At 37.6% G+C, this 20946-nt stretch overlaps 1 protein-coding gene across 2 annotated transcripts in view; it reads left to right on the forward strand.

The window, feature by feature from the left end:
* Positions 1-20946, forward strand: part of Arsb (arylsulfatase B) — a 180664-nt gene that overhangs the window by 19906 nt on the left and 139812 nt on the right. For both annotated transcript variants that reach the window (XM_027927721.3, XM_027927722.3), the window contains exons 3-4: positions 2754-2944; positions 10388-10595. In XM_027927721.3, coding sequence (XP_027783522.2) covers positions 2754-2944; positions 10388-10595 — 399 coding nt within the window. The remainder of the gene's footprint in view (positions 1-2753; positions 2945-10387; positions 10596-20946) is intronic.

Here is a 20946-nt window from a genome sequence, read left to right on the forward strand (position 1 = left end):
GAAAAGTAGAAAGGTAATTGGGGGATGGTTGTACAACCCTGGGAATACACTAAAGAGCAAAGAATTGTATTCTTTAAATGGGTGACTTATACAATAATGAATTGTGTGTCTCAATAAAGATGTGAGATTTTTATTGATTAGTTGTTCAAAAAGCATTTTCCAAATTTTCCCAGAAAAAACATAGGCTGCCATCATCTTTAGGCTCAGCATCTGAGTTCAGATTTGGGAACTGCTGTTATGATGAAAAGCACTGTGTGATAGTCACGTGATTGCCTGATTTCAGTGTGGCCAACCATGTGAATAGAAGGTTCTGTTTCTGGAATTTCCTTATTTGTAATATGATTTCAATATTTATAACTCATACATCATCTAATCATACATCATCTAATCATATACTATGCATATATTCTCCCAGTGATGGAAAAATAGTTTACACTTATAGAAAAAGGAATGGAAGTGATTTCCTCAAACTAATATCCACTAGTTGTGAAAAACCCAAACTAGAAGTCCAGTTTCTTATAACCCAGAAAGGTCCAGTTCTGCTACCACATGATGAAGCTGATAGCTTGAGAGAGACAGTGACTGGGGAAGAAAGTCAGCAGGTTGAAGAGGAGAATTTTTCCTAAAAGTCCATCTTGCTTATGTGGTTCAGATACAAAGCTTATGTAAGGATTTTGGGATGTCGGGGTGGATTTTAGACTCAGGCCCAGACCAGGGTTATAAATTTTGAGGGGGTCAGCTTTTCTGACACACATGCTAAAGTTATCTGAGGGTCACCAATTCTGGGTTCTGTAACTCTGTAAGAAGAGTTACTAATTAAAAAGTTTCCTTTTTCAGGAACAGCTAACCTTGCAGTTGTTTATTAAGACAGATCAAGGAAGAAAGCAAAAGGCAACTTCTGCCCGAGAACAGTCTTAGCCCATTAGGTGGCTTCCATCAAAGTTTTCAGCTACAGCACAGCTAGTGCACCACTAATAATATATTGCTCAGCTGTCTGACCTCCAACAATTAGGGGTTTTTAAATCAACTAAAAGCAAGGGAAGCTAGAATGTTTATTTAGATTTTCCTCAGTTTCATCCTGACCACTATTTTTGTTTGTTTGTTTGTGTTTTTTTTTTTGTTTTTTTTTTTGTTGTTGTTGTTTGTGTTTTGGTACGAGGGATTGAACTCAGGGGCATTTGACCACTGAGCCACATCCCCAGGCCTATTTTGTATTTTATTTAGAGATAGGGTCTCACTGAGTTGCTTAGTGCCTTAGTTTTTGCTGAGGCTGGCTTTGAACTCGTGAGCCTCCTCTCTCAGCCTCCTAAGCTGCTGGAATTACAGGCGTGTGCCTCTGCTTCAGGCTTAGGGCCGAAATTATTTTCATGGCTACATTTCCTTTTCTGTTGCACATTAATTAGCAAACATATTGGATTTCCTTTTCCGTTATATATGCAAGAGGAAAGATTAGCATATTAAAAAATTACCTTAAGACCAAGGTTTTAATTATATTCAGGACCTTGAATTTACTAGATCATGATAAAGAAGGAATTAATTAAAAATGAATTGATTTATTATGTAAACTGGGTAAGGCTCTTAATTGTCATTGTAGAGAAAGTTCAGGTCTTGGGGAAAGGGCTGGGCCAATTTTGTCGTCATCATTTTAAAGTTAATAAGCAATATATATCAGCAGATAGCTAACAGCCCAGTAGTTTCTTTTTAATAGCTTTATCAAGGTGTAATTCATGTGTCGTAGTGTTTATCCAATTAAAGTGTATAATTCAGTGATTTTTAATAAATGTACAAGGTTACCCCACTAGCATAATAATTCAATTGTAGAACATTTTCACTACCCCAAAAAAGAAACCAAACAGCGTTAATCATCGCTCCCCATGTCCCCCAGTCCCTGCATCCCCAGGCAAGCATTTATCTTCTGTTACTATAGATCTGCCTGTTCTGACATTTATGTACATAGAATCATAATAGGCAGCACAGTTTATTACTTTAGGAAAATACAGAACTTTTGCAGAAACAACTGTTAGCTGAGAAAATTCATTTTCTTTTACCTTTAAGTTTAAATTGTGGGATAGGCAATTAATGCTGCTTAAATTGGGAGCAAAATTGAGATCACTGTAGGTAGAAAAATCAAAGTGCAGTGCTCACACTTCAGTTTGGTCTTTTGGCACTGATAGTTCAGCTGTGTAGAGGGCCTCTCTTTGGAAAGGTTTGTATCTTTCACCAGTGGGTGTCAGCATCTGACTGAAGATGACTCCTCCTAGAGAGCAGGGGCTATAAATAACCCGGAAGCCAGCTTCCCATCCTCAGGAACAACAGATGACATTATTTGAATCCTGCGCTTATTTATATGATCTCCTTGCGAGAAAAACTTGCAACAAGTCATATTAACCATATATTATTTTTGCCACTAGATAGCTTTAAAGGAGTAAGATCTTACCCCTTTTGCTGAAATTGAGCTCTGTTCTTTTAAAAACATAAATATGTAAATACATGAAATCACCCTCTTTGAGAGTTACATGATAGAGTCTGTGTTTGTAAAGACTTGAGTGAGAATGGATTTGAATTTTTACACAATAACATTTTAATGACTTCTGCTACCAAATATAGAGATGTTAAGGAATGTTGCTCTGATTAGCCTTGTCGTTTGATTAGCCTTGTCATGAGTAATCAATTGCATTAGGCAATTAAATGCTGAAACATGAGTTTAACAAGCTTTATGCTATGCAGACTATTCTTGTCTTCCATTCTTGTAGGATATCTCCTAGGCAGTGAAGATTACTACTCTCATGAGCGTTGTACCTTAATTGAGGCTTTGAATGTCACACGATGTGCTCTTGATTTTCGAGATGGTGAAGAAGTTGCAACAGGATATAAAAATATGTATTCAACCAATGTATTTACCCAGAGGGCTACAGCTCTCATAAATAACCATCCTCCAGAGAAGGTAAGTCTTGTTTCTTTACTGATACCAAAATCTTGTTAAAATAGGAAGAAGTCACTGTTGTTTAGGGGAAAATCTATCAAATTCTAAAAGGATTGTTTTCAAGTTTTAGAGCACATCAGAATCAGCCTTGGAAGCTTGTGAAAATTAGAGTCCTGGAGCCTACCTCTGAGGGTGTGACTTATTAGGTCTGGGAAAGGTCCATCTATCTGCACCTTAGAGAAACTCTCAAAAGGTGATTCTGGTGAGAGAGGTCCTTGGGTGGCACTTAGAAGAATATTGTGTCCTATAGCATTTTAGTAGAAATACATTTTATTGTTTTGTTGTTTTATGTGCATGTGCTGTAAGTAATTAGACCCCTTTAAAAGTGGAAATCAGGTTATTTACGAGATGAGGCTTTATTATGGCAAACTTTCCATCAAGGAATCCACAAATTTTGGGTTCAGAGAAAGTCCTCCAACTTTCAATCACCCCTCCCCATCCTGCCCAGATCATTTTGACTATTCTAGGTTATTTTCTTCCTTTCTTTTTCTTTTTCTTTCTTTTTTTTTTTACATTTGCATGTTAATTTTAGAATCAATTGGTCAATTTCTACCAAGAAAGTAAAACAAGTGTCAGTTTTGATTTGGATTTCACTGATGTTATAGACCAACTTGTGGAAAACAGACATCTAAACAATACTGAGTCTTCCAATTCATCAACATGGTCTATAAAGAAGCCTGTTTTTCACATTCACCATACTAGAGCTGTTTTGTCTGTCATGTACTGACTTACATATAGGGAGAGGTAAAGATAGACAAGAATCGGAATAGCTCTAAAGCCAAATTCTCTAGATTTAGCCTATAAGTGCTTTTGAATGGGACAGATACTTGTGTTCTCAGAAATGAGGCTCAAAAGATGGCTTCATGAAGAACTGTATTAGCACACTCACAAATCAGTCCTTTTGTGGGACCTGGACATAGCAAAGTCTAGAATATGCAATGTTATCTTGTTCTAATTTCCTGCACTTTGGCTCTTTGACAATGCCTGGGGGTCCCTGGTGCAGATCACAGCATGGATTATGGCTTACATACATGTCCAGACTTAATGCACTGCTGAAAACTCCCTTTTTGGTTTGGAATCTCCCTGGCCCTGCCTTTGCCTACTCTAACTCAGTATTGGGAATCTTCTACTCTGTTCTCAGTTTTGCCCCACTTCTTGGTTTTTATCAGCTTAATGCAGACATCTTGGAGTAACCATGCCTGCTATGGAACATAGAAACAAAAACATTTTCTCAAATATATAGAAATACACAGGTTTTAAATCTAAATTTAAACCAACATTCTGGTAGTTAAGGCTTATGTTCTCAGTTCTCTGCTGTATGCTTGGCATTTTGTAGATACAACTTAACACCAAAAGAACAAGGTAAAGTTTTAAGGGAACCATTTTATAACATATATTTAAACAAAATTACTTAGAGAAGTAACTTGGTCAAGATCACAGAACTTTTGAAAGACAGAATCAGAATTTAAATCCACAGTCTCTGACTACAGAGCTTATCCCCTTAATAAACCTCCCTAGTTCACAGCTAATATCCAAGGCCAAGGGTTCTGAGTCCCAGTTCATGATTCAACTTAATTGTTCTAGTCCTGACCATAGAATTATCTGGGAAACTTGTAAGACATAGTGATGTCAAATATTGTGATTCATTGGTGTGAGGTGGTACCCAGGCATTGGTATTTTATTTACCACCACCTCCTCCCCCAACACACACACCTTCTGCCAGTGATTCAGATGTGCAGTCATTATAGATACCCTGTACAATGAGGGGCATTCTGTGATGTTCAGGGCTCTCCCCTCAAACAGAGGTGAGCAGAAGCCAACTATTTTAATTATGCAGCCACTGTAATCTTCCTACAAAAAAATTTCATTTCTATTAAGGAACGATGAAGTATTCTTTCACACAGTACCCTCAACATTAAGCAGATAAGAGGAAGAAGATGGGGTGAGATAGCTCTCTGGGTGAACTGTCTTAACTGGGGCAATGGGGAAAGCATTAGAACTGAGGACATCAGAAGGCCCTGAGAGCTTGCAAGTCCTGGAAGGGGTGTTGTTAGCATGGTGCTGTTCATAGACAGCATGATGGAAATCACCAGGTGAGAGGATGGTCCTTATCCTACAGCTGAAACATTCTGAAGAACTTTCCATCATATCATTCCCAGTGTGTTCAAAGTTTCGAACACAAATATGAGTGAATGACATAATTAATAGTTGAGTAGTAACCCCAAAATATTTGCTTAAGACAGCCTGTGTTTACATTACCAGTTCTCAATAAAACAATGCATCTCACCATTTTCAGGAGCTGTGCTTTTCATCATCTTAATCAGTATTTAATTCGGTGCTAATTTCTCAGGTGCTGTTTATAGACTGTAACATAGGCCACTTGTTCAGGTTGGAAGTCATTAAAGAAACACAGGCCAACTTAAAACTGTGCCTATTTTAAAAGGGCACTTGAGGGGGGAAAGCATATGGAGTGTTTTGTACCAACACAGTTGCTGTTGCTGGACTCAGGGCCACCCTAACAGAGTGACTTTGCATGGGTTAGGAAGAACAATTCTTTCTCCTCTTCTGCATGATGATTCCACAGCAGTAACATTACAAAGTGAAAGTAGCATGTTCATAACATATCTTCCTGTTGAAAACGGTTCCCATGGGCTGGGGTTGTGGCTCAGCGGTAGAGCACTTGCCTCCTTGCCTCGCACGTGTGAGGCACTGGGTTCGATCCTCAGCACCACATAAAAATAAGCAAACAAAAGTATTGTGTCCTTCTACAACTAAAAAAAAGAAAGAAAAAAAAAGCAGTCCCCACAGTGCTTTGTGAATAACAACAGATGTTAGCCAACATATATCATCTACTAGAAGCTTTCTAAAAGAAAATGCTGTTTTCTAATGGAAGACTCTTACTTTATTCTGGCACAATTTGGAAAAGAATGTCTTCATTTGAACATTAAAGATAGAATAATAATGTCAACACCTCTCATATGTTTTTTCCCCATTTATACTTTGAGAAAATATATAAAGAAACGAAAATAAGGGTTTCTTCCTCACTGATATAAAGCTTCTTAGCACGGGGCAGGTATATTTAGAGTATGTGTCTTAAGGAGCTGTTTGGCATAATAGGAAAGGTCAGAGAACCCCTAGTGTCTTAAACATGAATATATTAATAGCCTTCGGTGATAATCCTGAACTTTTTTTTATGTAATACTAAGTATTTAGTCATGATTTCTCATCTAGGATTATATTTTATATTCCCAAGACACCTACAATAGTCCAGTTATGACTAAGTTGATGAGAACAGGAATCCAGACCCAAGGGAAAGCAAAGGAGAGACGAGGCTCCAGCATAAACTCAGAGATCAGTGGAGGCTGACGTGCAGCCAGGGCTGCAGTTATGTCAGAGGGGCCATCCGGTCTCCAAGGCCAAGCAAGGGTGGGCTGGGACTCCAGTCCATAGACATAGTAATAAGGAGCCCATCCCCGGGATGGCAGCGATTTGTTTTGGGTCAACAGTGAGCTGAGGCTCAGCTACAGCTGAGCTACAGCTGGTTACAGGGAGGCTTGTGGGCCAAGTGACTATAGCAAGGTCCTGATGGTGGCTGGAGAACCTTGGAGCCCTAGTTAATTGTTCTTTATACTGGGCCACCATGTGGTAATAAAAGCGCTATATGTTTTTTTCCATTTTAAAAATAGTATCGAAATGCTTTCATTTAGTTCTGTTGAATAATGAGTTGTTTCATGAATAACATTCACTTGAGTGCTGAAAAGCTTTTTCCCCCCATAGTATCTCAACTGTGTTTCTTTGTCCTAATTTTGTGAGATAGGCTGCTGTACTACACATTATTCTGTCTCCTCCCGGTGACCTAAAGCCATACAGATTTGTGTAAGACTGAGTGCCCACAGTAAATGGTAGACTGTTGCTGATGAAATGGGGGAAAAGATAATTATTTGTTCAAAGAATACATTTGTCTATTCTCCTAAGTTATTAGGATCTGGCCAGCAGGTAGTGCTTTGCATAGCCTTTGCATAGCCTGCCACAGTCACCTCACCCTTCAGAGCTGGTTTTCACTCCTCTGTTATGTCCCTTCTGTTTGAATCAATAGAAATCTGACCACTGTATCAGTGGGGGCTGCTGTAGTTTTATATTTTTAGCCTCCCAAGAGAAAGGGTGATGTTTTTAGTCACTAAGGAATAATCATGGAAAAGGTTTTCAAGTTTCTTTTTTAAATGTGTTTAACAAAGTGAGTAGAACGATTTCCATGCTGAATATTTGCAAGACTCTTTAATAGTGACTCCAGAATCATTTTTTCCTTGTGTGGTTACAAGGGCTCTCCCTTCCATCCATCTCTGCATTACCTTTATAAATCCCTTGCTGGCTATGACAACATGCCCTCTTTCCACCTCCTCTCCTTTAGCCATGTTGCTGCTAGTGACCTGTGCAGGGGCAAAAAGTCTCCACCTCTATCCTATAGAGAATCCCAGCTGGGTCCCAGAATTGAACTGACCTAAAAGAGAATAGTAGGAGGAAAGCATAGTATGGTTCAACATAATGAAGTGAAGGCCCCAAAGAAGTGGTGAGGCAGTTACATATATGCTAAATTGGACAAAAATCGTGAAATGGAAATGTGACTAAATTATGTGGGAGGTTTTAAAGATAAAGGTTATTTTAACAAGGTCTGTGCAGAATTCTTTCCATTTGGACTCCCCGTCCTTGAGGATAAGACTGTGGCCCTTCCTTCTAGTACAGGTGAGTGTCTTTACATTAGGAGTTTCCATTTCTGCTTTTAAGAAGCAGCATGAAGGTCAAAGTGATCTGGCACCTGCTGTTTTTTAAGTGCCTTTAACTTAAATCATTAAATGCCAGAATAGCATATTTTAACCCTTCACCTGATGGGTGAATCTTCTCCTTTCTCTCTCTCTTGTTCCTCCTCCACCCTGGGTCATAGACTTATGTTCGCGAGTGTTGGGGCTCAGGAAATGGTACCTGTAAGCGTTGCATTTGGCATGCTGAGTACTTTGAACTGAGGGACACTGGAAGATGACTCATCAACAAGGCCTTTCTGGCCTTCTCCTGTCCTCCTCTCCTGCTGCTCTTTCTCTATGTGGACATTCCTTACTCCATCACAGGGATGTATAATATATAATATAAAATAACTTAACAATGAAGAATGAAATATGAGCTCCTCCCATCTGCTTTCTAACCTTTTCCCATTCATGTATGAGATTTAAATACCTCAGATACTTTAACAGAATTACATGTTTATTCTTGGCCTGAACCACTTGTCTCTTTGAGGGTTTCCAACTCATTGAAGAATTCGGTAGGAGCACAATAAAGGGAATACCTTTATTCTCCTTTTTAAAAGGAGAAACTGACCTGGAATACCACAGATGTTCAGTGCCCTAACTTGGCATCAAAGATAAAAAAGAATAGATACAGATAATTTCCAGGAATTGAGTTGGTCTTACGTTTAGTCCTACATCAGACTAACAAGGCATGGTGTTTACTTGTTTTCTCATAAAATACATAAGAACCATAAAACTTTCCTAAAAGGTGGGGACTTATTTTCAGCTAAAGCAAAAGGATAAAGCATCTCTTGATAGGTAGCGATACTGTAATAGTATGGTTTGCAACAGAAAATTGCTCTTCAATTAATGTGGGCTTGAGCAAGTCATATAACTTTTTAAACTTAACTCATCTATGAAATGGATATTACATAGAGTGGAATAGCTAAACTGTGAGACCAACCTAGATGCCCTTCAATAGATGAATAAATTTTAAAAAGTGACATATGTACACAATGGAATATTACTCAGCAATAAAAGAGAATAAAATCATGGCATTTGCAGGTAAATGGATGGCGTTGGAGAAGATAATGCTAAGTGAAGTTAACCAATCCCCAAAAAACAAATGCTGAATGTTTTCTCTGATATAACGTGACTGACTCATAGTGGGGTAGGGAGGGGGAGCATGGGAGGAATAGGCGAACTCTAGATAGGGCAGGGGGGTGGGAGGGGAATGGGGGGTAGGGGGTTTGCAATGATGGTGGAATGTGATGGACATCATTATCCAAAGTACATATATGAAGACATGAATTGGTGTGAACATACTTTATATACAGAGATATGAAACATTGTGCTCTATATGTATAAAGAGAATTGTAATGCATTCCTCTGTCATGTATTTAAAAAATAAAATCAATTAAAAAGTAAATAAGAGATAATATCTTAATTATTATCAGAGTATCTAATACATAGATAACATTTAATATATAGATGCTATTATGATATTATTATTTGTTTGGACCAGGCTGTTCTAGGACTCTGGCTTTATTTTATTTATTTATCTATCTTATATCTTTTGTTATATTTTTAAACATTATTATTGACACATAATTTGTATATGATAAAATTCACCCATTAAAAGTTTATAGTTCTACAGTAAGTTCAGGAGTTGTGCAATCATCACCTTGATCTGAGTCTAAGACATTTTCATCACCCCCCCAAAACCTTAAACATATTAGCTGTCACTCATTATGCTCTCCCCACAATTTCCTACATCCCCAGGCAACTACTAATCTATTTCCTATGGATTTGCCTACTGGACATTTCATATAAATATGTGATTATACAATACGTGGTCTTTTGTGATTGGTCTCATTCACTTAGTGCGTTTTTAAGGTCCATCTATGTTGTATACTTTATTTCCTTTACTGCCATGTATTGCTGAAACTGTACCATATTTTATTTTTCTAATCAATGCATGAACTTTGGGCTGTCTCTACTTTATGGTTATTATAAGTAATGTTGCAATAAGCATTCATACAAGTTTGTGGATATGTTTTTATTTCTGAAGAAATGGAAATGCTAGGTCATATGATAACCCATGTTTAACAAGTCCAGGAACTCCCAAACTGCTTTTTTTTTTTTTCTTTTTTCAGTATAGATATCCTTCTAGCAATGAGGGAGAATTCCAATTTCTCTATATATCCTCACCAACATTATTGTTATTTTCCATTTTTAAAATTAAAACCATCCTAGAGGGTCTGAAGTGGTATCTCACTGTGGTTTTGCATTTTTGTTTTGCATTTTCTAATGATTAATGAAGTTGACATCTTTTCATGTGCTTGTGGCCATTTGACTACCTTTTTTTGAGAAATAGCTGTTCAAATTCTTTGCCCATTTTATAGTCCAGTTAATTTTTTTTTTTTTTTTTTTTGTCATTGAGTTGCAAGAGTTGTTTCTATATTCTGGATATGAGTCCCTAAACACATATATGACTCACAGATATTTTCAATGCATTCTGCAGGTTGTCTTGATATTATTTTTATTATGATAAATCCAAAGTGTCTCATCCTTCTGTGTTTAATTCTTCCATGCCCTTGTAAATGATGTGTACAACCTCTCTTTCCAGCCTCTGTTTCTCTACCTTGCTCTCCAGTCTGTCCATGAGCCCCTTCAGGTGCCTGAAGAATACCTGAAGCCATATGACTTTATCCAGAATAAGAACAGGCATCACTATGCAGGAATGGTGTCCCTTATGGATGAAGCAGTAGGAAATGTCACTGCAGCCTTAAAAAACCACGGACTCTGGAACAACACAGTGTTCATCTTTTCCACGGGTAAGTCTGTCAATAGGAAACTCATCTCTCGGCAAAGCCTAGGACATGGTGTTCGATAAGTGGAATGAAGACAGATGGGAGCAGTTAGCATTTCCTTATTAAAACAAATTCTAACTGCAGTAGGGGAGACATGGTCATAATGGATAGAAAGATGTGTCTAAGGAAAAAGAATTACGGGCTTGTGCTCCTTTCCTTCAGCTGTTAAAATATTCTGGGAGTATGTTCAGAAACAAGTGCTCGCTGACCGAGTAAATGATGGACATCGCTGATGCCCAGGGCAGCTGGGTGGCGAGTCCCTGTAGTGGTCTGTTCTTACCTCACTGCAGCCAGGCCATCTATGACTGTGACTGTGACTGGAGGGGACTTTGTATCAGTGCAAAGAGACAGATTGTGACATGGAGACAGATGAGAAATGGAGCCAATTAAATTGAGGCTTGAATCCCCAAGTATAGATTTATTTTGTATTTGTTTTCTGACAATAAAAGTCATACATGTTGATTACAGAAAACAAAAGAAAGGAGAAAGAAAATTCGTGTTCTCAGGACTCAGAGATAACTTTTGAAAATCATTTTCATTATGTCCATGACCTTTTGATTCCTAATCTGTTATGTATTTGATTTTTCCCCCTCTCATTGGACACAGTTATCTAAAATTTCACCATAATATGCTTTGGGTGTAGGTCTTTGTTTATTCATTGTGCTGTCTACTTGGAAAGTACTTTCTATCTGAAAATGCACAGCCTTTTCTAATGGGAAATTTTCTTATATTAATTATTTTGCAATTGTTTGACCCTTCACCTCACCTCTCCCCATCCTCTCTTTATAGAATTCCTGCTAATTAGATATTAGGTCAATCCTCTAGAATTCTTAGTTTTTATTTCTGTTATCTTTTTATTTCTTCCACTGTTTGGAAAATTTCCTGATCAGTATACTTTTAATTGAATTTATTTTAACTGCTGTGTTTTTAATTACCAAGAGCTTTTTTGTTTTTGATAATTCCTTTTTTGTGAAGTTTTGTTTTTATTTTATAGATATATATATAGTATAGCATTTCCTTATATGTGTGTGTGTGTGTGTGTGTGTGTGTGTGTGTGTGTATATATATATATATATATATATATATATATATATATATATATATATATAAAATAATTTACTTCTCCAAAGCTGATGTATTACCATTATTTTCATGAGTATGTGTATGGAATATAATTTGCTCTACTCAGTTCCCAGTGCTTCCCCTTTCCCTCCCCTCTTCCCTCACTGTCTTCCATTCCTTCTACTCTACTGATCTTTCTGCTATTTACTTATAGGGTTTGTCTTTCCTTCTTTCTTTTCTTTTTTTTTTAGTTAGTGTCTTATGGATGTGCATGGTGAAATTCACTGCAGTATATTCATATATGTACATAGGAAGTTAGGTCAGATTCATTCTGCTGTACTTCCCTTATTCCATCCATCCCTTTTCTCTCCCCATTAGTCCCCTTCATCTAGTCCACTCATGTTTCTTCTATTTTGATGGAATCCTCCACCCCATTTCCTTCCCATCCACCCCCTCCTTAATTTGGACTAGCTTCTGCATATCAGAAAAAAAAATTGAACTTTGGCTTTCGGAGTCTGGCTTATTTCACTTAACATGATAGTCTCCAGTTTCATCCATTTACTGGCAAATGCCATAGTTTCATTCTTCTTTATGGCTGAATAATATTCCATTGTGTGCATATACCACATTTTCTTTATCCATTCATCTGTTGAAGGGCATCTTGGTTGGTTCCCTAGCTTGGCTATTGTGAATTGTGGTGCTATAAACATTGATGTAGCTGTATCTCTATAATACACTGATTTTAGATCTTTGGGATATATACTGAGGAGTGGGATAGCTGGCTCTTATGGTGGTTCCATTCCTAGTTTTTTGAGAAATCTCTATACTGATTTCCAGAGTGGTTGATTTGTAGTCCCACCAACAATGACAGTATTGGAGATTGAACCCAGGCGTACCACTGAGCTATATACCCAGTTCTTTTTATGTTTTATTTTGAGATAGGGTCTCACCAAGTTGCTGAGGCTGGCTTTGAACTTGTGATCTTCCTGCACCAGCCTCCTGAGAAGTTAGGATCACAGACATGCACCATTATGTCCAACTTATATTTAATATTTTAAAAAGTTTGTTTATATTTCTCTCTTTCTCTCTCTCATAGAACTCTCTATGCTTTCTCTGTTTTAGTTTGCCTCTCATGAAAGTGGTTTTCTCAAATACCTAGTGATCCTGGCCTACTTAAAAATTTGACTGAAAATTCCAAGCATGAGGTCAGGGCTTATTAGCTGGTAAATTTTATTGGATGGTGACTGTGTAGGGATGAGGAGACATGTTGAGGAATCAACTTGGTATTCTACTCTAGTTTTCTGGTTTTTTTTTTTTTATGAGTTGTTTTTCTTTGCTTTTAATTAGGCATGTTTTTAAAAAAATAGCATTAATTTAGTGCTTACTATGTTCAGGACCTGGTTCTAAGTGCTTTACCTGAATTAGTTCAACTAATCCTGTCAATAATCCATCCTCTGAGGGTTATTATAATTCCATCTTGCAAATGTAAGAACTGAAGAACAAAGAGGTTAAGTAACTTGCCCAAGTGATACAGCCAGGCAGAGCCAAGCTTCTGTGGTTCTGAGTTCATTGAAACATCCTGCCTTGGAGATGATGATCTTGATATTTTTATTGGACCTTCTGATATAGCAGAGCTTCCCCCATTGTGGCCTGCAATAGTGACCTCCTGTGGAGGTGGGCAGGGATAGGATGGTGTCCACTCTGAGCAGCCTTGTTCAGTTGCTTTAATGCCATCCAAACAGTATTATTTTCCAAGTGCTTCCTGTGTTTTTTTTTTAATAATAAAAGTTTCATTGTGTGTGTTTAAGGTATACAACATGATGTTATAGTATATATGTATATACCATATGTATACCATATATATGGTTATACAGTGGATGCTCCTTGTTTTGAAAAAGGTTGAATGTAAGATAAAATTTATCTTTTTCCCAAAACTTATCCTTCTGAAAAGAAGGAGGCATCTTATACTTAATTCCTTATAAGATCTTTCATAATCTGGTGTCCTTCTCAATTTACTTTATTTTGAAGAGCTTGCTATGTAGCATTTTGATCACATTGGTATTGAATACCTATAGAAGTCTCTGGGAATAATCAGTAAAACAGAGACCAGGATGCATTATATCTCTGGGAATAATCAGTAAAACAGAGACCTGAGAAATGATCTTATAATTGCAAAAATTGGAGGTCATGAATTTATAAAACAAGGTTTTGTTGTAGAGATCACCATTATACAATTTTAGGGACAAATAGTTTCCTGAAATGTAAATATGTATTGATTAATATATCACTTGTAGGCTGAAGTATCCTCAGAAATGAAGAAGGTAGCTCTGGAAGACAATGTTAAATATCTCCAAGTGGCTTTTGTAAAAATGGAGATATTGGTGTCAAGAATGCATGGGAAGATGTGGAATAAAATATTTTCATAGTATGTGGGAATGAAAAATATTTTAAGATCAATATTTCTTTTGTTACATGATTCCACGTACATATGCATAACTATTTTAAAACAGTTTTATAAACAACTCTAACATTTTATTTATTCAGGTTGTCAGAAGTAATATTTGAAGCTTCTCACTGAGAAAACAGGGATTACCTTATAATAGCATTGTCTTATATTCTGCCTGACACAATGATATATTAACAGATATGCTGGTCTGAGATCATCTTTGCTTTCTTGGGCTAAATTCAACTGGATCATGTCTATGTATTTTTATAATACTGCTAAGTTCAGTTTGCCATTATTTATTTCGGGTTTGTCCGTCAGTTCAGAAGTGCAAATGTGGTTGGTGATTATTCTCTGTCATGTTTTGTTGTGTTGATGAGAGTCACTTAATAAAATAATTTGAATGGGTTTTCCATCTTTTTCTATGCTCTGTAATAGTTTAGAATGTTTTTAAGATCTCTCTGGTAAAACTGATTTCTGGAACTGTCTTTGGTGGCATTTTAAAAAGTTATCTCCACAGTTAAAATTTTTTGCTTAAGTATATTTAGGTATGGGTCTTTAAGATACTTACAAAGTTAATTTTGCCTGAAATATAGTAAGTCCCTTGATCTGCATGCTGAGATCATTTTTCACTCTAGGAATTTTTCCATCATATTTTAGCTTATTGCTTTTGTTCTGCTTGAATTATTTCTCAAAAATATCTTTAATTAGTGGGGTGAATGACTGATTTAGCTTTTTTTTCTCTCTCTCTCTCTCATCCTTTTTAGCTTTTGTCCTTTTTCTCGGCCTTCCAGAGCTCTTCTGCATTAGCAGTAAGACATTTTTGCAATTTTAATCCTGCTGTTTTTTTAGCTCCAATGTAAATTGTTAGGACTGTATTTTTGGTTTCTTTGCTGGCCTTCCTTTCTTTGCCTCAATCAGTTCCCTTTTCTTCTGAGTTTCTTAGAAATAAAATGACCCTTGTTCATCAAGTCCTGACAGCAGGGCCGGACCCTGCTCCTGTGTCCCCCACACCCCCACCTTGGCACTGTTGCTCCTGCTGTAAGCATTAAAGTTCAAAATAAGCTTGTCAAATAGGTTTCCTGATCTGCATTTTACCAGAAGAAAGGAGAACCTTAAGAAGTTAAGTGATTTGCACATCTAACAAATGGAAGAGCCATAATTCAAACCCAATCGACTTGAGGTCAGTACCTAATTATCCTAGTCAATTGTCTTTTTGCATCTCATCTCTTTTTCCTTTTATCTCAACCCACTGTCCTTTAGCTCTACTTTTTGTCTTTCTACACTCCTGTTCCCAGAAACCATTCTCTTCCTGAATCTTTCTAAACAGAATTTCTTCTAAGCTGTTCATTTTTATGCTAAGTCATTGCAGCTGTGCTCTTCCTCTGATAGAAGTGATGAAGGATCTGTCCACAGCCTCACTTACATTTGGCTGAGGGTCTGACTCTAAGGAAACGCCTCATTTGCATTTCTTTCTCCAGAGGCTTTATATGTGTTTATTGACAATTCATTGCCTGAAGCAGAATTCAATAATGTGCTATAATAATGTGATTAAACCCAAAGAGAGGGGACCTGGACTGGATCAGAGCGTTGTGATTCATTTTTTCCAGTTGTCTCACTTACATCACTTAGCACTGCTCTTTTTTATGAGTCTGAGTGCTGGGTGCATCCAAAGAAGAAAATGTTGCGTCCTTTAGTACAGGAAAATGTGCCATGAACGAACTTCTTGGTATCAAGCTTATATTTAGTGACAGGGAGAGGCAAAGAATAGATTTTAGGTTTTGATGTTTAGGGAGACTGACTTTTTTTGAAAAAAAATTTGTTTTATAATTTAAGAGAAATCCATGAGGCATCTCATCCTTACCATCTGTACCCATCATCTAAGCCCTTAAGGTGGGCATTCTCAGTGTGCCACCAGGAGCCTGCAGCAGTAGTGAGCATTTTGTTAAAACTGCAGTTCCCAAGGTGATGGCTGCACAGCACTGTGATTACACGGGTTGTCACTGAATTGGGCACTTAAAAATGGCTAACTTCATGCAATGTGAATCTAACCTCAATTCTAAAAATTCAGCTTCTGAGGCTCTATCACAGACCTACTGAATGAGAAACCCAGGGCTGAGGTCCCAGGAATCTCATTTTTAACAAGAATCCTGATAATTCTTTTGTGAATAGAAATCCAAGAACCTCTGAGTTCACTCTTACTCAAATCTTGGGAATTTTCCCAACCAGGAAGAGGAAAAAAAAAAAAAATACATACACACACACACACAGCTGCTGGAAACCAACTGGGCTTGAAATTGAACTTCTCCCACATGGTTTACGTTTCAGGTAAATGTACCCATTTCTACAAACAGGCTGTTTGAAAAAGCTGATAATAAAGTTTAAATTTAAAGATCTCAGTGGGGTGCAATGGTGCACGCCTGTAATTTCAGTGGCTTAGGAAGCTGAGGAAGGAGGATCACAAGTTCAAAGCCAGCCTTAGCAACAGCAAGGAGCTAAGCAACTCAGTGAGACCCCAACTCTAAATAAAAATACAACATAGGGCTGGGGATGAGGCTCAGTTGAGCACCCCTGAGTTAAATCCCTGATATCCCCCCCCCCCCGCAAAATTTTAAGGTTCTGCTCTTCATGCCCTTCCTGCATAAAAAGTACAACATTGACGGATTAATGCAACTCTCTCTGTCACTGTGATACATATGACAGTGTTGTCTGTGTCATTACAAATGTTGTCTGTGTCATTACAAACATGTCATTGTTTTCTTTTGATACAAAGACGATCCTTCTAACCCTTCTCTGATAGAATCTGGTCAGAGTTCGAGTTCTGGCTGTGCAGCCCACGAGTCATGTAGACTCCAGCCTCAGTTTCATCAATAATTGAGTGCAGGTTGGCTGGCCACCCATTCATTCACTCAGAGTCTACCCAGGTAGGAATTGCAGAGGGCCTCCAAAGGTGGTGGGAGGCACTGACCAGATGTGAGCAGGATCATTTTAGGACTGGTATGGAGAGTGGTTGGAACCTTTTGGGCTTCTGACAGTATAGGGGTGGGTACATGGGTAAGGGATGCCTGAGTAACGGAAAATACAGGGAATGAAAGACAGATTTAAGAGATACTTAAGAGAGCTTGGACCAAGAACTCTTACTCAGAGAGTCTTGTTACCAGGAAGGTTTATGGTTGTGCAGTTCTGCACTGCTCTGGGTTTTCGGAACTTTTGTCAGTGCTGGGCACAGCCTCGGTGGACCCATTCCTTCCTTGGCACTGGGAGGTATTTGCAGACAACTGGCAAGGGTGCCGTCTGTGCCAGAGTGCCTATGTGACCCACATAGCAGTCCACGGATCCATAGTCCTGGAAAAAGGGCCCTGTCCCCAACATCAAATGGCACCAACTTTGAGGAACACTGGATCCAGTTCATTTCTACTTAGACAAATAGAGTAATTTATTGCAGAACCTAAACTTTTAACATTTATTACCTAAGCTTTCACAAAATTACATGTAATTTAAAACCTCAACTGGAGTAAAAATGAATCTTAACTAATTCCATTAAATCTTATGTCCCTTTCTCCCTTCCATGTGGAATTCCTTTCAAAATAGGTAGCTGGCAAATGGGAAGCTATTTCATGGTTTCAAATATGCATACGCAGTTGGCAGACTTACTAAATACTACAGACACTCTGTACCAGAAACATCCTGCAAACCAGTCTGACTGGGTGCTTCAAAGAATCAATAAAACAACATTAAAAATAAAGAACTATGCAGAGCTCTTCAGACTTCAAGATTCTGCTGACTCGATATAAGGCAAATAAAATGATGAACTAATCAGAAAGGACTGGTGAAACCTGTAGCTTTGAGAGCTCTCTTGAGAAGAGCAGCTTCCTGTGTGAACAGAGGCTTATTTATTTTGATTAATCAAGTATTACAATAGTATTACAAACCAGTATGACTAGGTGCTTCAAACCCTATAATGAATTTCTAACAAGGATAAGGAAAACTTGTTAAGTGAATAAATCAGATGGTGTGTCCACACTGTTTGTCTCTTCATAATTTATTTAATACATCTATCAAAGAGGAAAATAACAACATAGGTCTCAAAACTATGAGACTAGAATGATCTTTTTCCTAACTAGTCCTTAATCCACGGCACATCTTTAGATTTTGTATGTTAATATCCACACCAAGTGCATGCTGGATCAATTTAAAATTTTATTAGTAAGGGGTGCTAGTTTATTGATTATTTTATTGAGTGGAAATATTAAGCAACATACTTTAAAGGCCCTGGAACAGTCTTATTCTTGCATTTTCCATGAAAAACCACAGAATTCACAATCCCAGACTCTAGGGCAAAGAGGCTTCTCATTCCTATGTTTCAGATTGTCAATGATTTATTATATCCCTTAATATATGTGATAATATTGTTTTATTGTTATTTTGAATTTAAATCAATATTTTCACACTTATGTGAAGGTATAGCACTGTGACCTTTCTCTGAGTTTATAATTAATGAAAGATATACATTGAACTGAACATATTTATTGACTAAATTGCAAGAAATGTTACAATTTGTTTGGGTTTAACTCTCTCCTCTTCTTCTGCATTCCATTTTAAAGGTCATGTTTAAGACGGATCCATTTCTTATATTGTACGCTCCTTTTAGAACCCACTGGAGCCAAACTTCCCTTGGAGATGAGAGGAATTATCATGTTGCACAGGCTGCATGAAAGGGGGGATTCAAATGAAAGGTAGATCCCATATAGAAATAATCACCTGGAAACCATGCTTACAGCAAAGAGAAGGGGATGATGTAAAATCAGGTCACCATCAAATCAGTTGCAGATGCATAAGTTTACATGTGTATTATCTGGTATCCGCATCGTCTGTCTCCTATAGCTGCCTGGCCAAATATTTACAGATACAAAATCTATAAAAACAGGCTAGAGGCTGGGGTTGGGCTCAGTGGTAGAGTGATCACTTAGCATGTGCAAAGCCCTAGGTTTGATCCTTAGCACCACATAAATATAAATAAACAAAGGTATTGTGTCCAACTACAACTAAAAAATAAATATATAAAAAAACAGGCTAGTGGTTAATGTGTGTCTGCAAACAAATGTTACTGAGTGCGTGACTGTTGAGGACTCCTATTTGGATGAGGTGAGCACTATCTCAGTATAAAGAAGAAAAGGGAGGCCCAACACTTCAACGTATTGGCACAGGAGCTGACTTCCTGAACAAGACTCCTGAAGCACAAGAAATGAAATCAAACATCAATAGATTGGATGGCATCAAACCAAAAATCTTCACAGCAAAAGAAATAATCAAGAGTGTCAAGAAAGAACCTAAAGAATGGAAGAAAAAAAAATCTTTGCCATCTGCACTGCAGATAGGGTGTTAATTTCCAGAATATACAAAGAACTCAAAAAGCTCAACACCAAGAACCAAATAGCCCAATTAATAAATGGGCAAAGGAACTTAACAGACCTTTCTCTAAAGAAGAAATACAGTCCATCAACAAATACATGAAAAAAAGTTCAACATCTCTAGCAATTAGAGAAATGTAAATTAAAACTATACTGAGGTTCCATCTCATTCCAGTTAGAATGGCAATTATCAAGAATACAAGCAACAACAAATGCTAGTGAGGATGTGGGGAAAAGGGAATGCTCATACATTGTTGGTGGGACTGCAAATTGGTGCAGTCCCTCTGGAAATCACAAAAGTAGGAATGGAAGCTGGGCATGGTGACACATGCCTATAATCCCAGCAGCTCAGGAGGCTGAGGCAGGAGGATGGCGAGTTCAAAGACAGCCTCAGCAACTTAGTGAGACCTTAAGCAACTCAGAGAGACCCTGTCTCTAAATAAAATACAAAAAGGGCTGGAGATGTGGCTCAGTGGTTAAGTACCCCTAGGTTCAATACCTTGAACCTAGTTCAATACCTTGAACTACCATTTGACCCAGTTATCCCACTCCTTGCCATATAGTCAAAGGATTTAAAATTAGAATACATGGCCACATAGATGTTTATAGCAGCTCAGTTCACAATAGCTAAGCTAGGTGCCCTTCAACAGATGAATGGATAAAGAAAATGTGGTATATGAACACAATGGAATATTACTCAGCCATAAAGAAGAAGGAATTTATGACATTTGCCAGTAAATGGATGGATCTGGAGAATATCATGTTAAGTGAAATAAGCCAATACCAAAACATTAGAGGCTGAAAGTTTTTGCTGATATGTGGAAGGTAAACCACAATAAAGCAAGAGAGGGGAAGAAGAGAAGTTCAGTAGATTAGATAAAGGGGAACGAAAGGAAGGGAGGGGGGATGGGAATAGTAAAGAGAGTAGAATAAATCTAATATCGTTTTTCTATGTACACATTAGAAAATACCTAAGTGAACCAAACCATCGTGCCCACCCACAAGAATGGAGTCCTAAATAGACTAAGATATAGCTGATGCTTGTATAATATTACCAAAATGGATTAATTCTACTGTCATGTATAACTAAGAAGAACCGATAAAATAAAATTAAAAATAAAGAACTATGCAGAGCTCTTCGGACTTCAAGATTCTGCTGACCAGATATAAGGCAAATAAAATGAACTAATCAGAACTGGTGATAACTGTAGCTTGGAGAGCTCTCTAGACTTGAGAAGGGCAGCTTCCTGTGTGAGCAGAGGTTATTTATTGTTATTGAAAGAACGATCAAGGCTTGCCATAGGAGAAAATGCCTGTTTATTGAGGAACAGCTCTGCATATTTATAGGGGGGGGGTTTGACATTTGGCATGGGGTGCTTTTTGATTAGTGGGTAAGGAT

The sequence above is a fragment of the Marmota flaviventris genome, chromosome 5 (genome assembly GCF_047511675.1).
Source record: "Marmota flaviventris isolate mMarFla1 chromosome 5, mMarFla1.hap1, whole genome shotgun sequence".
NCBI classification, from domain to species: domain Eukaryota; kingdom Metazoa; phylum Chordata; class Mammalia; order Rodentia; family Sciuridae; genus Marmota; species Marmota flaviventris.